This window comes from Chamaea fasciata, unplaced genomic scaffold (genome assembly GCF_029207755.1).
Source record: "Chamaea fasciata isolate MVZ Bird 193981 ecotype frontalis unplaced genomic scaffold, bChaFas1.0.hap1 SCAF_2, whole genome shotgun sequence".
In the NCBI taxonomy this organism is placed as follows: Eukaryota; Metazoa; Chordata; class Aves; order Passeriformes; family Sylviidae; genus Chamaea; species Chamaea fasciata.
Genome location: NW_027094087.1, coordinates 64,115,341 through 64,129,336, shown reverse-complemented (window position 1 = coordinate 64,129,336; position 13,996 = coordinate 64,115,341). Strand labels below are relative to the sequence as shown.

At 38.3% G+C, this 13,996-nt stretch overlaps 1 protein-coding gene across 2 annotated transcripts in view; it reads left to right on the top strand.

Annotated features, from left to right (window-relative positions):
- The first annotated feature begins 3,125 nt into the window (after positions 1-3,125).
- The window catches only part of KLHL1 (kelch like family member 1), a 186,214-nt gene continuing 175,343 nt past the window's right edge, over positions 3,126-13,996 (top strand). For both annotated transcript variants that reach the window (XM_066176265.1, XM_066176264.1), the window contains exon 1: positions 3,126-3,613. In XM_066176265.1, the coding sequence (XP_066032362.1) occupies positions 3,126-3,613 (488 nt within the window). The remainder of the gene's footprint in view (positions 3,614-13,996) is intronic.

Sequence of the window (13,996 nt, the reverse complement as noted above, 5' to 3'; positions counted from 1 at the left end):
TTGAGTGGCAATGAATAATCCAGGGAAACTGTATCAGGGGTGGAAGCTGAGAAATGCTGTTTAATAAACAAACAAAAAAAAGTGATACACAGTGTGTAACCAACAGACAGGAATGTTTACCTCTGATGGTTATTATTTTGGCTACACTTCAGGGAACTACTGAAATTGTCTGCCTGGGGAGATGGTGGAGTCACCATCCCTGGATGTGTTTAAAAAAAGACTGGATGTGGCACTCAGTGCCATGGTTTAGTTGAGGTGTTAGGGGTGGGTTGGACTTGATGATCTTGAAGGTCTCTTCAATACCCGTGATTCTGTGATTCCGTGAACATATAAGCTATGGATGGAAGGCTGCAAGAAATCAAAATGTCTCCCTTAGACAACTTAAAAGACAAGTGTAATTTTATAGTTCTGTTCATATGTCTATGTCAATCCCATATGAGTAGACTAAGACATATTCGACCAGTAAGCTAATTGTCTTAGTGTAATTCCTATGAGTAAAGTCCTAGAACTCCAGTAGGAGAACCATTTTTTTCTTCTTCTGGATGGAGAAGCAAGCATAGATAAATTACAGAGTTAAGTTAATATTTTTATGTACCAAATGATCAATTTAAATATTAATGCAGATTTTAAAATGACTAAGATTTATAACATGGCAAGGAAATTATGCAATTCTCCTCAAATCAGAATATGTGAACAGACCTAATCAGTTAAGAGGTATTAAACACAGAAGAGATAGCATTCTGTCTATCTCTACATTAATTGATTAAAACTATTTTATATATAGATACTCCCATCTTTTAGAGTGTGTAACAAGAAACTAAGTAGCCAGTATTCACTAGAGGTGATTGCATATATTTCATGCATATATATAGATGCATTTCTAGACTCCCAGAAATTATTGAAGTTTCATCTGTCCTATTCTAGATGAAGATTTCTAGGCATTTCTTCCTGCTGCTCTCCTAAGCAGCACATACTCAGATCAGTTCCTGGATAAAAAATGAGTTGTCTCTTCTGTTTGGTTTAGAATGGCTTTTGTCTCTTTTTTATCACTGAATACTGAGAAAAAAGCTGAGGTACCATAGAGTTTTCAGTCCCGCTGCTGTGGCATAAATCAATATTTAAAATGCACAGTGGCAATTTTTTCTTCCTTTGAAAGCAGGACTTGGTGCCCTAAATTCTTGTACTGTTAAATCCAAGACTTTATCAGTGTTAAACACAAACTCTAATATTCGTTTGTATCCAGAAGCACTACTTCACTGATTAACTAAACAAAACAGTAATGTACTTGTCATGAAGTAAATATAACAGTAATAAAATTTATAATTTGTGTTTGATTTTTGTGCTTCCCTGGAGGAATTTTCAAGCTATAATACTTTATGAATGAAAAGTTAAAACACTCCATCTCGAGGGAAATAATTCCTTCAACCTTATTTATTGATTTCACAGAGTTAGAATAACAAACTTTTGAGAGCTCATGAGTGCATGGGTACAGCTGGCCAATGTAAAGATTTCTGGTTGAAAATGCAACCTATTTCATCACTTTCCTAGGGATAAATCTTATTCTAAAACATTACTTAGTAAGGTACAGGTGAATTGCAGGTATTCTGTGTATCATCTTATTGCCACCAACTTTTCATGTGTGGGGTTTATGAGCCAGCAGGTGACGATATGCAGTTTCACTGCCATATCCCTCTCCTGCATTTCGCCATGAAGCATTTAATTCTGTAATCATGTCCCCGATGCAGTGTACTCTGTGACACCCCTCCCAAGTGGGCAGATGTTCCTAAGCAGATTTCTTACGTGGTGAAAGGAACCTCCCTTGGGTTTAGCACTGTCAGACTGCATTAAGAGCAGGTATGAAAGGTAGGAAGCAGATGTGTCGTGCTATTTCTGTTTGACACACTGTCCCTCTGGCCAATGTTTTCTACTGGTACGGCAGCACTGAGCCAACAGGCTAATGAATGGAGCCTGCAGAATACATCGTTAACCTGTAACCTCATCCAGTCTGCATGCAGTCTATTTAGTCTGTACTCCAATGATTCACATTTTTTGTGTTTACTGCTGCTGATACATTTGTTGTTGTACTTTATTTTGCTCCCAATAATAAACAGCTGACTCAGAACCAAAATACTAAGGTGAGGAGACCTGCACTGGAGGGAGAAGAGGAGGAGGCTGTGAGGGACAGTTAGTGACCTGCCGACTTACTTGCACGACGAAGCCTGAAGCATCTCTTTTTCCCCCTGTCTCTTCACACTGACGGCCCCAGAGCACATCTGCGTCACATGCAAGGGGAGGGGGCGGCTTGGTGAGAGGCGCCGGGATAGACAGAAAATTGTATACTGAGGACCTTGACAGCCTCACGGGCGGGATTTTTTTTTCCCTTCTTTCCCCTCCTACGTACAGTGCATATAAAGGAGCCCCGATTTCCTTCTGTGCCAGCTCTCGGGCTTTGCCATCCCAGATAACGGCAGGCATGGGACTCCCCGGAGAAACGGGATGGGAAGGCGGGAGGTGGAGAGAGGCTTCCAGGTGACTTTTTCCTCTCTGCCTGCACTCGGTCACGGAGCTCTCAGAGACTGAGGAGGTGCCACCTGCCTCCCGCTGTGGCTGCTGCTGCCGCTGCTGCCGCTGCCGCCGCTGCCGCCGCTGCCGCGGCTCCTCTCAGGGCTGTAGCTCGCTCCCCCGTTGATCAGATTAGCGCGTCGTCGCAGCCTCCCGGACCCGCTCTTCCCTCGCAAGTGTCCGTCTCCCCTGAGAGATGTCTCTCATTTCTGCCTCTCTCTCCTTCCCTTTCCACTGATCACCGTGCAGTTCTCGTCAGCTCTGGGCATCTCTCCCTCTTTCCCCCTCTCCTGCTGGGTGTCTCTACCTCCTCTTGGCTCTGTGCATCGCTCCATCCCTCCTCTATCTCTCCGCACTGGTGCGTGCGCGCATCTCTCTCCGCCCGGCGGCTGCCACTCCGCCCTACAAGCCCAGCGCTGCCCGGAGGAGCCGCCGCCGCGGCAGCCGGAGCGGCGCCGCCCCGCGCTGCCGCTGCCGCCGCCGCCGCCTGGCCCTGCCCGGCCCTGCCTGGCCGCCGTGAGTCCCGCCTCAGCCCGCGCCCGTCCCCCGCCCGCCGCGGCACCATGTCCGGCTCCGGCAGGAAAGACTTCGACGTGAAGCACATCCTGCGCCTCCGCTGGAAACTGTTCAGCCACCCCTCGCCGGCGGGCGGCCCGGCGGGGGGAGGCTGCCTGCCGCCCGACAGCAGCTTCGAGCACTGGGGGCCGAGCCAGAGCCGCCTGCTGAAGAGCCAGGAGAGAGGCAACGGCGTCTTCTGGAAGAAATCCGCCTCCTCCGCCTCCTCCTCGGCAGCCACCACGGCCAGCCCGCCCAACGGGACGCTGCTGCCCGCCGGCGGCCGGCCGGCCACGGGACACGGCCCGGGACCGCCGCCGCCCCGTACGGTCTTCTACGTGGAGTCCCTGGAGGAGGAGGAGGAGGAGGCGGTGCCCAGCGGGATGGAGGTGGCCCGCGAGCCCGAGAAGCCCGTGGCGCCGCCGGAGCGGGAGGAGGCTCCGGGGGGCTGCGCCGATGGAGGCAGCCGAGCAACAGGTGACGGAGGCGGTCACAGGTAGGGCAGCGCGGCGGGCGCGGTCGGGTTCGCGGGGTCACTGCGGGGCTTTGCGGCCCCGGGGGGCAGTGGCGGGCCGGTGTGCGGGCATTGTTGCGGGAGGGTGAGGGTCTGGGGACAGGACGATTCCTCCGTTCGAACTGGCAGGGTTTGGAGGAGGAGGGCAGGACGGCTGGAGAGCTTCCGAGAGTCCCGGGAGGGACCAGCCAGCCTCACGGTCAAGGTGCTGCGGACCAGAGGCGCTGCCCTTGGCCCTGCCCCTGGCCTGTTCTGTGTTCCTGGCCTGCGGCTGCTCCTGACCTGCTCCTGTCCCTGACCTGTCCCTGTCCCCACCTCCGCTCCTGGGCTGCCCCTACCCGAGGGGCTGGCCCCAGAACAGGCGCCTCTCAAAGCCGGCGCTGCGCGCTGGGAGTCGTCGCTCCCCAACTTTCTCAGAAGTTTATTAAAACGCTAGCGGGGGGTGGTGTTGTTCTGGGTAGTGGAATGACAGGTGAAAGCTCGAAAGTAAAAGCGTCTGCTTTCCTGAAACTCGGTGTTACAGCCTACCTCAGAGAAAAATAAGACTTAACAAGAATTTTACTAGTCATCAACAGAGTGACACCTTAGAGGATGTAAGAACAAGAAAGACATGTCCAGATTTTTGTGTTTGATACAAATGCGTTAATGTTGAATTGATTTTCCTTCCCATTTCCTGCCCTCCTCACCCCCAGCTGAAACAGAAATTAAAATCATTTGAAGAAGGAAATGTAGCTAACAGAGACCTTTCAGAAAAACTTTGCCACAGGTAGTCCTAAGGGTAAAATGATTCATTGCTTTAACTCTGCTTACCCCTGCCTCCCATGGTTAAGATTACTTCATTTTCATTTTTCTTGTCTCTTTTTTTTTTTTTTTTTCCCTATGGAGAAAAATGTACTATTCTATTTCTAAACATGAAAAGAAATGAAAGAAATTATTTGTTGGGGTTTTTTTTTTCTTACTGAAAGTAAAATGTATACTATTAAATATTATGTGAAAGGACAGCACTGTGCATATGTTTGGATTAGTACAGCTGTAGATAAATATATGTGTGTGTAACTTTGAGTATGTTACACTTTTTCAGAGAGCCCTAAAGTACATATTCTCTCCTACAATCTCTTATTGTTTTGTTAGTTAGCATGGTTGATTTCAAGGGAGCTAAATAATTTAAACACATGGAATAACTGCTAAGTGACTTAGGGTATATTTTTAAAGCAAAAGCAATGCTGAAGTTTTTATGAACGTTGGAAATTGTTCTGAACAACAAGAAGGTGCTTGTCCTAGGATTCAATTCAAATTGTTATCAGGTACACTACAAAGACAGGTAAAACACCAACCCTAAAATTATATCTTCAAGGTTTTTGAAGAGGGAATGGGAGAGGTTAAAACTATTACAAATGTGGTTTCATTCTATAGACTTTTCATTTAGGTGTGTCACTGATCTGAGATTCTGTAGAGATCTGCAGACTAACAGAAACTTCCTGACTTTTAAGGGCACCACTTGATTTGTACAGAAGAGTCGACTTGATAGGATGTGTGTACTCTGTGACATTATGTGTCTGATTACTGCTCTTACTGCTCTTGATTTTCATAATCCATTTATTCTGTGTTCTTCATTCATGCTACTGAAACAACACATCAAGTCATCAGTAGCTTATAGTCCTTTTGAAGAAATATGCTCAGATTTGTTCAGATTTAAAATAACTGTGTCAGGAGATGTGATTTTATTATGAATGAAAATGCCACCTTTTGAGGTGTGAAAATGTTTAAGATAGTTTTAGAGTCTAAGTTTGACTTTCTGTTTCTCATCAAAGAACCTTTCATCTATCTCTACAAACTTTGTATGTTATGTCAAGAGGTGGTCCACTGCTGAAAAAATGGAAGTTCTGTGCTTGAAAGTTCTATGATCCTACAATCTTCTAAAGCCCTGGAAAGTTATGTCTCACTCATTCTGTAGACAAAAGTCTTTTTATAATTTTTTTTCTGTTATTGACATATATGTACAAGTAAAAATTACTTTTTTATTAATTTATTTTTAGTGTCTACTTGGTATCCTTGTATCTCCAAAAACGTTTGGGTTGGATTATTGTTTGGGGTTTTTGTTTGTTTATGAGTTTCTTTTTATTATTTTTTTCCCCCACTTGGTCTTCTCAGCTTGGTACATGAATTTTGAATTTTGTATCCTTTTTCAGCTCAGCTGGGTTTTTTCTTCAGTGGCGTTTCAGTTGCTGTTTCTACATCCAAGCTAAATACTATGCTAGAGGATCTTGAACTCTTGGTTTTAATTTTAATGTTCTGTTAGATATTGTGGGATTTATTTAATGAGAGATTATGGTTGTGTAATAATAAATACATTCTACTTTACTGATGTGGGTTTTTTGCATGTTTCTGAAGAACATCCTGTCATGTCAATTGTACAGTATATCTATGCATAAGTAAGGATATGTGGATAGCCCTACTGGCATTAAGAAGACTGAAGGGTTAGATAAGGTGTGTTATAAAGTACTTACCTATTGTTCTTTTTTCCATATTGTATCTGTAAAAAGAAAAAAAAATGCCTTACAGTGGACAATTAGTGTTAGAACATGGTCTGATTGCTTGAAATTGCTTGGAAATATGCAATATCAAATATCAGCTGGCATGACAAAATTGTCAATGGATGTAGTGGATATTTAAAGTTTTTTTGGTTTTTTTTGATCTTCATTTCCTAGGACAAAACTGTTAGGAAAAAAAAATCTATAATATGAATTTATAATTAAGATTTATAATTAAGATCAGCCACAAAATGCTTGGAAAATACCAGTGTAAAGATTTGTGTTGCTTCCATCAGAGCCTCAAAGCTTATAATGCAGATTTTACATGATCACAATGGCTCTTTTCAGGTGACATGTTAATCAATCCCCAACATGAATGAGATTCACCCAAAAGGCAAAGAGTTAGTATTTTAATCCTTCTTTCCTGAGTGAGTGGTGGCATGTTTTGCTTGCCTTACACTGTTCAAATCCTATAAAGATGTAATTCCTCATGAGCCCCTGGCACTGTTCACCACTACACTCAGTACGTGCCTCACAAACTAGTAACAGGTTTATTTTTACAGCAGCCCTGTTTTACAGTGGAGGGGTAAGCCAGAAAGAGAGAGAAAAGAAAAAAAACCCAAACATTGAACTGATTGGTTTCAGAGCATATAGCACTTTTCTCCCCCTACTTTCTCTGTTGCACCCATAAATGATGAGCCCCTCTGCAAACCAGTCCCAGACTCCTCTGGTTGTGTGCAAGAGGAGTTGAGAACGCAGGATTCAATTAACATTTTGTTTAAGAGGCAGTTCCAAGAAGAATATGCCAGGTATTCCTAACTCATGTAAAGCAAGCACTGAGAATGGAGAAGTCTTTCATAAAACATACAAGAATTTGAAAATACAGCTTCTAAAAAAGATGGCAAATCCTCCCACCATTAGACACTGTCTAATAGTGAAGTGTAAAGCAAGAAGCAAAAGGGCTGAGTACTGTGCCTTCTTCACAAAACGGAGTTTCATGCTCAAATGTTGAGTCACTAGAAGAGTAATGACGAAAGCATTTTACTGTGTTTCTGTTGAGTTTGTCAATGGGAAGTAAAAAATTCCGTATTAATGGGAATCCAAAAGGTTAATAAGTGAGAGAATGATATTCTAATTCAAACATTAACTGAGAAATTTAGTTTGCAAGTCTCTGTGGTCAAAAGTACTTTTTTAAATTAAATTATTATGATCAGTGTAGAATCAGGAACATAAAATTTTGCATGGTTAAATTATATGATCAAAGCTTTTGTATAAGCATTTATTTTGTATTTTTCTGTTCTGAGCCCACAAATCCTGCATTTTGATGCTTTTGCCCATTAGTCTCTCCCACTTCCAAGTCTTCCTTTTCTCCTAGCAACCTACAACTTTGTGGTTGGCATGCTGCTGTAGAAAGTTACGAATTTGAAACCTGTCAGGAAGAGCAACATTCTCAATGCAGCTTTCTAATTTAATGAAAACATATTTGGACCATTTTAGAAAATGTAGATAAAATTGTCATAAAAATTTGCTTCTTGACTACTTCATGTACTGTTGTAAGTGTATCTAGTCTCATGGAAGGATTCTGGTCTCTGGTTTCTAAGTAAATAGAGTTTCCTGTTTACAACTTTCATCTTGGTACCTGAGCTTACAAGAAGAGGACAGTTAAGATACCTTCCTGTGCCTTAGTCTAACCTGTGAGCTCTCACAGTTTCAAATATCTTCACAAATGTTCATGGCTGTGGCCTTTCTGAGGTGCTATCCACATTTGGACCATAGCTTCTGCTGTGATAACCAGACCCTAAAATTAGATACTAAAGAAGTCAAATTAATAGCTGCTTATGTTTTTTAAACTATGTCATATAGACTGCTTTGTTAAGAAGGTAATTTCATGCTTGGGGTGGAATATAGATCACACAATTCTGCATTTCTAGGTTATGGAATCAGAAGAGAATAATCCCTTTTTTTTTTTGTTATGAGCCAGTTTTTCAACTTGATTATGAAACTTCTAAAAATGGTTATATAAATTGTATGCCTTTTTATTTATACTTTTAACTTTCACAACAAAAGAGTCAGGGTTCCTGCACAACACAGGCCACAGACCTTTCTCCTCCAAAGCTCTTATTCATTCTCAGAGGACCTATTCTCTGTGCATGGGATGCAGAAGAATCAGGTGATAAAAATAGTGCAAGATCACATAGCTGAAGACTGAATATATATGTGTGTATGGAATTTGATAAGTTACAAGAAGAATCTAGGTCTAGAATTTCCTTACTTTACAAACTGGCTTTGGTACTTGTAGAACAGTATTTCTAAAGCTTGGCTTTGGTTTGGTTTTCAACAAAAGAAGCAGAAGAACATACAGGTCACTTCATATGCTGTCGTCTCTTTTGTCCATCTCTTGAATGCAGAACTGAAACTTGAGGATTCACTGTGTATCCCATTTCCACTTGAACTGATAGAAAAGCTGACATCAAAAGAAAGGTCTTAATTTTTATGTGGGTAATTACAGTGGTGATTGTGTACTTTCTCTGCAGAAAGACTGAGGAATTCAACAGCTGAAGAGTCTTTAGAGTCTTCTGCATTTGGGATTTCAGTGACAAGCAAAGATTCGTATAACTTTCTTCTTGATGCTCCCAAACTTACTGTATTTTGTTACATCCTTTTTTTTTTTTTTTTTTTTTTTTAATTGAGTATGCGGTCTCCTGGACCTTGTTCTTGTTTTTTTTCCATCTTTCCACCGTCACAGAGGATTCCCAGCTGCTGTTCTTCAAATTCTAGGTTCCTTACCCAGAAATCATTCCTTGGTTTTACTTACTTCTCTTACCATCTGCCTCACTGATTTACTTACAAGGCTACTTGCTGTCCAATCTTGCCTGTATCTTGTCCTAGATACTTCCAAAAATAAACTCAAATTTCCCCATGTTCATTGACAGCTTTCTGTACCTCTCATATTCTCCTGTTTCTCCCTAACTCTTTTGTATTCTTTGAATTTCAGTATCATTTAAACTTTCCCTTATCTCCTTTTCATTTTTAAGAAAATCCTAATAGAATTCCCATTCCTATGTTTTTTACCTCAGCTCCCCATTTTACTTTGTTCTCTGTTTTGTTTCATCACTGGCTGCCAAGTTTGTGGTACTATTTTCTGTGTTTAATGGGTTAGGAAGACACTTTAATTTGAGTAATTCGTTCAGTCTGTGATGGAGATTTATCTTATCTCATCTCATCTCATCTTTATCTTAGATGCACGCTTTTGAATAAGGTGAATTATCTTTCAGATGTCCCTGTTTCTCTTCATTGTGTAACAGTAGTCTAAGTTCAGGTTCAAATGCTCAATTTAAATGTTTAATGTTCAATTAAATTTGATAAAAAGAACATAATTTGAAGCCTACATTGCAAATTCAAACTGTTTAAAAAATAGAATAAAAGGATAGAATTAATTGAATCTTATATTTTCACAGTGTTAGTAAAAAGCATATCACTTATCTCAATAAAAGTATGGATGCTGCTAGAAAACATGAGCCTATTAAACACACTAGGAAGCAAAGGACTTGACCAGTTTTTGGTTGTTTTTAGCCATGTATGTTCAACATTGACATAACTAACCATTCTTTTTTTCCTCTAGACTAATCTTCTTGCACTGTTTTGAAGGAATATTTTTTTTAAAATTACAATATTAAGAAAAGACTTGGCAGTGAAAATGTCAGTTGCATAGGAAGTGATTGAATCAGTAAAATACCTTTAAAACTATGGACCTCTTAAGAGTAACATTAAAGAATATTACAAAAGGGAAATGCTTTTCAACCTTTTCATAGTCAAAGTAAAAGCAAGAATAGAGAATAACCATCTTGGAAATTCAATTGATGGTGAATCTTTTTAGATAAGTCTGCAGAAATACTGTTGGCTTGAATATAATATTTTTTCCTCAATAAAACCATTTCCAAAATAATAATGGTAGGGGCTTATATAAATCTATATATGCTTGAATAAATATGTATCATCTGCATTTCTCTCTTAATGTAAACATAATAAGATTTACAAATATTAAAAGTGCATATATGTATATAATTTATAGAGTTTTTAATAAATAAATTAGAGTTGATTCCTCTATGATATTTTTGTGAGCAGTGAAGTTCACTTAAATATTGTACATGGAAAAAAATTGGAACATATTGTTGGAATCTGTTAAATTCATAAGAATGCTGTTGATACATATACATAAATTTGCTCTTAACACATGATCATTGCTTTCTAGCAGCTACTTCTCATCCTTGTGACCCTTTTTTTTTAATACCGTGTTGGAAACAGTTTAAGAGTTTGCTCTTGCTTTTCATATCTTGCATTTTTTATGTGACAACTGCTCCTTAAATGTTATGCTATGATGTTTAGGCAGAATTTCTTAGCATACAAATTTCCTGGTGTTTTTAGAACAATTTTTTAGAATACAGAATTGATGATCTAAAGTAAACTATTTACAATAGGGAAAGAACTAGACATTATTAAAAGTTTCAGAAAGGAAAAGGTTCTGTAAAAAGATCAGAACTGCTACAACTTTATCAGAAAGATAAGTAACTGGGTAATCATACCTAATACTGAAAAAAAATCCCCAGACATTACCTTTACCAAAAATTTAATTTTAACAATATCTAAAATTCTTGATTTTTTTTTCAAAAAGTCATAACTTACCAATAATTTAAGTCAAACACTGATCCAAAATATTAAAATATTATGATTTTTTGGTAAGAGTTTTAGTGAAGCTTATAATTTTGGTTAGATGTTTTTCCATTAGTATTTAAATCTTTTATTTCAAAATTTTTGAAAACGTCAATTTTAACTGTAATATCAGGTTAAAACATTATCATCATTTACACTCTAAAAATAGTCTTTTAAGTGAAAACATTTTTCCTGCAAAATGAAAGAAAATAAGTTTCTCCAAAATTCATGTTAAAATTTACCTGGAAGTTTTGATCCATACTTCAAGTTTTTGTCACATTGTTCTTCCCATATCTTCTATTTCCAGCTAAAGTCTTGAATATTTGTACTGGCTATGATGAGGATTACTGTTAATTTAGACCAGTTTTACAGGTCTGCATTCACAGTGATATAATTTCAAGGCGTCAGAGCTGATTGTCATGAGTAGCCTGATTTTCCAAACAACATTTGTAATCAAACCCCCTATTTCTTCACTCTTTGGTCCTTTACTGCATATCTCCCTTCCACATTTTGTCTGTCACATAGACCTTTCCTACCAGTTAGGATCCTGAATCCATTCTTTCACTTACTCAGGCACATCTTATCTCTTGATTTCCATTTTCACTACTTCATGTGGAATTTCATCTGTTCTACTTGACCCATGAAAAATATGGACTTTAATTAATGAGATAAAATGAGAAATAAATGATGAGTATTTAGTTCTCAGAAATGAGTCAACAGAAATACACAGAGAGAATTAAGACTTGGTTCAGTGTGATGTGTATTCCAAAGTTTAGACTTCAATTTATTGTATTAAAACAGAATGTTAGAAATAAAACATATAAGATTATGTAAAATTGAAAATAAGAGGTTTTATATTTAGTGTTTGCCATTATCTCAAAACGTACTTGAGAGATTGTAATGTCTTTTCAAAACTTAAAAATTATTTCTTGAATTTAAACCAACAATCTTTAGCACAGGAGATTGATTTTCTGAGTTTAATATGGCAATGATTTTCATATTTTTTAATAAGTAGCTGGGTATAATTCACAGAACACATCATCTCCAGTTCATTTTTTTTTTAATTGTATCAGTCAAGTTTTGTCTTTGACTATGTTTCATCAATGTTAAAATATTCAACCTTTTGTAACATTTGTATTTCCCTGTCATCTGTTTTCATCCTTCCTCCCACTCCAACCATTGTTTTGACCTTGGTATCTTTTTGCTGCTATGTGGATTTGATTTGTGCAAAACTCATGAAGGAAAACAAAACCAAATCAAATTAAAAAAAAATCACAAAAGATCCTTGAATCTAAATGGATATAATCACACACAGCATCTTTGCCAAATATAGTCTTAGGACTGAACCCTGTTTGGCTTCCTAATTCTTTCTAAAGATTCTTCAGTGGTGTAAGTGATCCATACCTAAAAATAGAGTGTTGAAATATGTAAGGAGAAAAAAGCACAGGATGCATACCTCATGAGTAGTTTTCATGAGTAGTGCTGTGGGATTTTGTTGAAACTATAGCCCAGATTATTTTGTATTCTAGCTGGGAATAGGTTCTTTCAGAGCACAGAAGTCATTTTATTTTCAGCAAGAGTGGAGAAAACATGATTTTAAAAAAAAATCACTGCAACTGTATTTGCAGGAAAAGATGGTGCTTCAGATACTCAACCCTCAGTTCTTAGATGGGATTCTGATTGCCTACAGAGATGTAACTTCTTTTCATGTTCTAGACCTGTCAGGTGCATCACCAGTCCAAGCCTTCAGGCCAGTGTGGTTCACTGCTTTTTTCTCATATTCCTTGTTAGTTCTCTACTTATAAATTGGAATCTGTAATTTCAGTGCACCTCCATCCCCTACTAATTTCCACATGCATTGCTATATTTTTATTCATGCAGTCAAAATGATAATAGTTTATGAATGTCCAAAAGATTAAATTTATAAAATAATTTCTGTTATAGAGTTTTATAATGCTAATCATCAAGCTAAATGCAAACCTTCTGTGTGTAGTTTCTGGTGGCTCCATTTATGCTCTATTTATTTATTGAGTTATCTTCTGTCAGTTATTTCATCATAATTTTTACTATTAACTTATCCACAAAGATAACCACTTTTTATATCAATTATCTGAAGTTCAGAACAAAAATACTCCTTCAAAGTAGCAATAGTAAAAGCAACTCCAAAGTAAATGAGAGGTCAAAAATAGGGAAGGAGAGAGGACAAAGAAGGGAAGAGAGAAAATAAACAATATTGTATAAACTACTCAATATTTTCAGTTAGTGGGAACAGTTTTTAAAATTATTTCTAGTCTTCTATTGATAGACATAAAGACTTCAAACTACTGTCGTATCTTAGAAGTTGTTTTTTTAATAGCAAAAGCTTCAATTAATAATTGTTTGTTAATCAACAATCCCTTCACCAACATATTTGATGATAATTAATCCTCCTGAATTAATTTTTTTGCATATCTTGACTCAGGTATTTTAATTTAGAAGATTAATGACCTCTTTTTGAAAGGTAATAGTCTTTGAGAGGATAGAAATTTAGATGAAAGTGAATGCTTCTGTACATTGTTCATCAGAGATGTAAATGGAATTTATGAAAAGTGCTATAAAAGGGATTGAGGAGGAAAGCCTTAACATGCAAAATTAGAAACAGTAGTTGTATCAGTAGGAATTCTTCATATGTTTCTTTTACACCCAGTACTTTCATTTTAGTCAATAAGGACTAAATAATGAGGTAAAGCATATGCTTCTTAAAAAGAAAAATGAAAAGAGTCTTAAATGATTCACCCGAATGTTATAGGAGAGAATTAAAATGCACAATAGTCTTGAAAAAAGTAGAAGACCTCTGAAAAAAATGAATATGGAATAGTGCAACTTGCTATCCTGTCACAACAATAATCAGCAGAGATGTGAAGTAGGATCAAATGTCTAGATGGCATTTTGCGGAAGTGTTGCACTTAGTACAAAGCAAGTAAAATATGAATCAAGTATTCCATACTGCTGCTAAAATTTGATCATAGGAGTAGATGAACAGACACATAACCTGCGAAAAAAAATTCCTGTTCTCTGATCTGATTGGTTAGAACCCCAGCTCTACTGTATTGTCCAGAACAATCAAGAATTGCATGAATTGTTT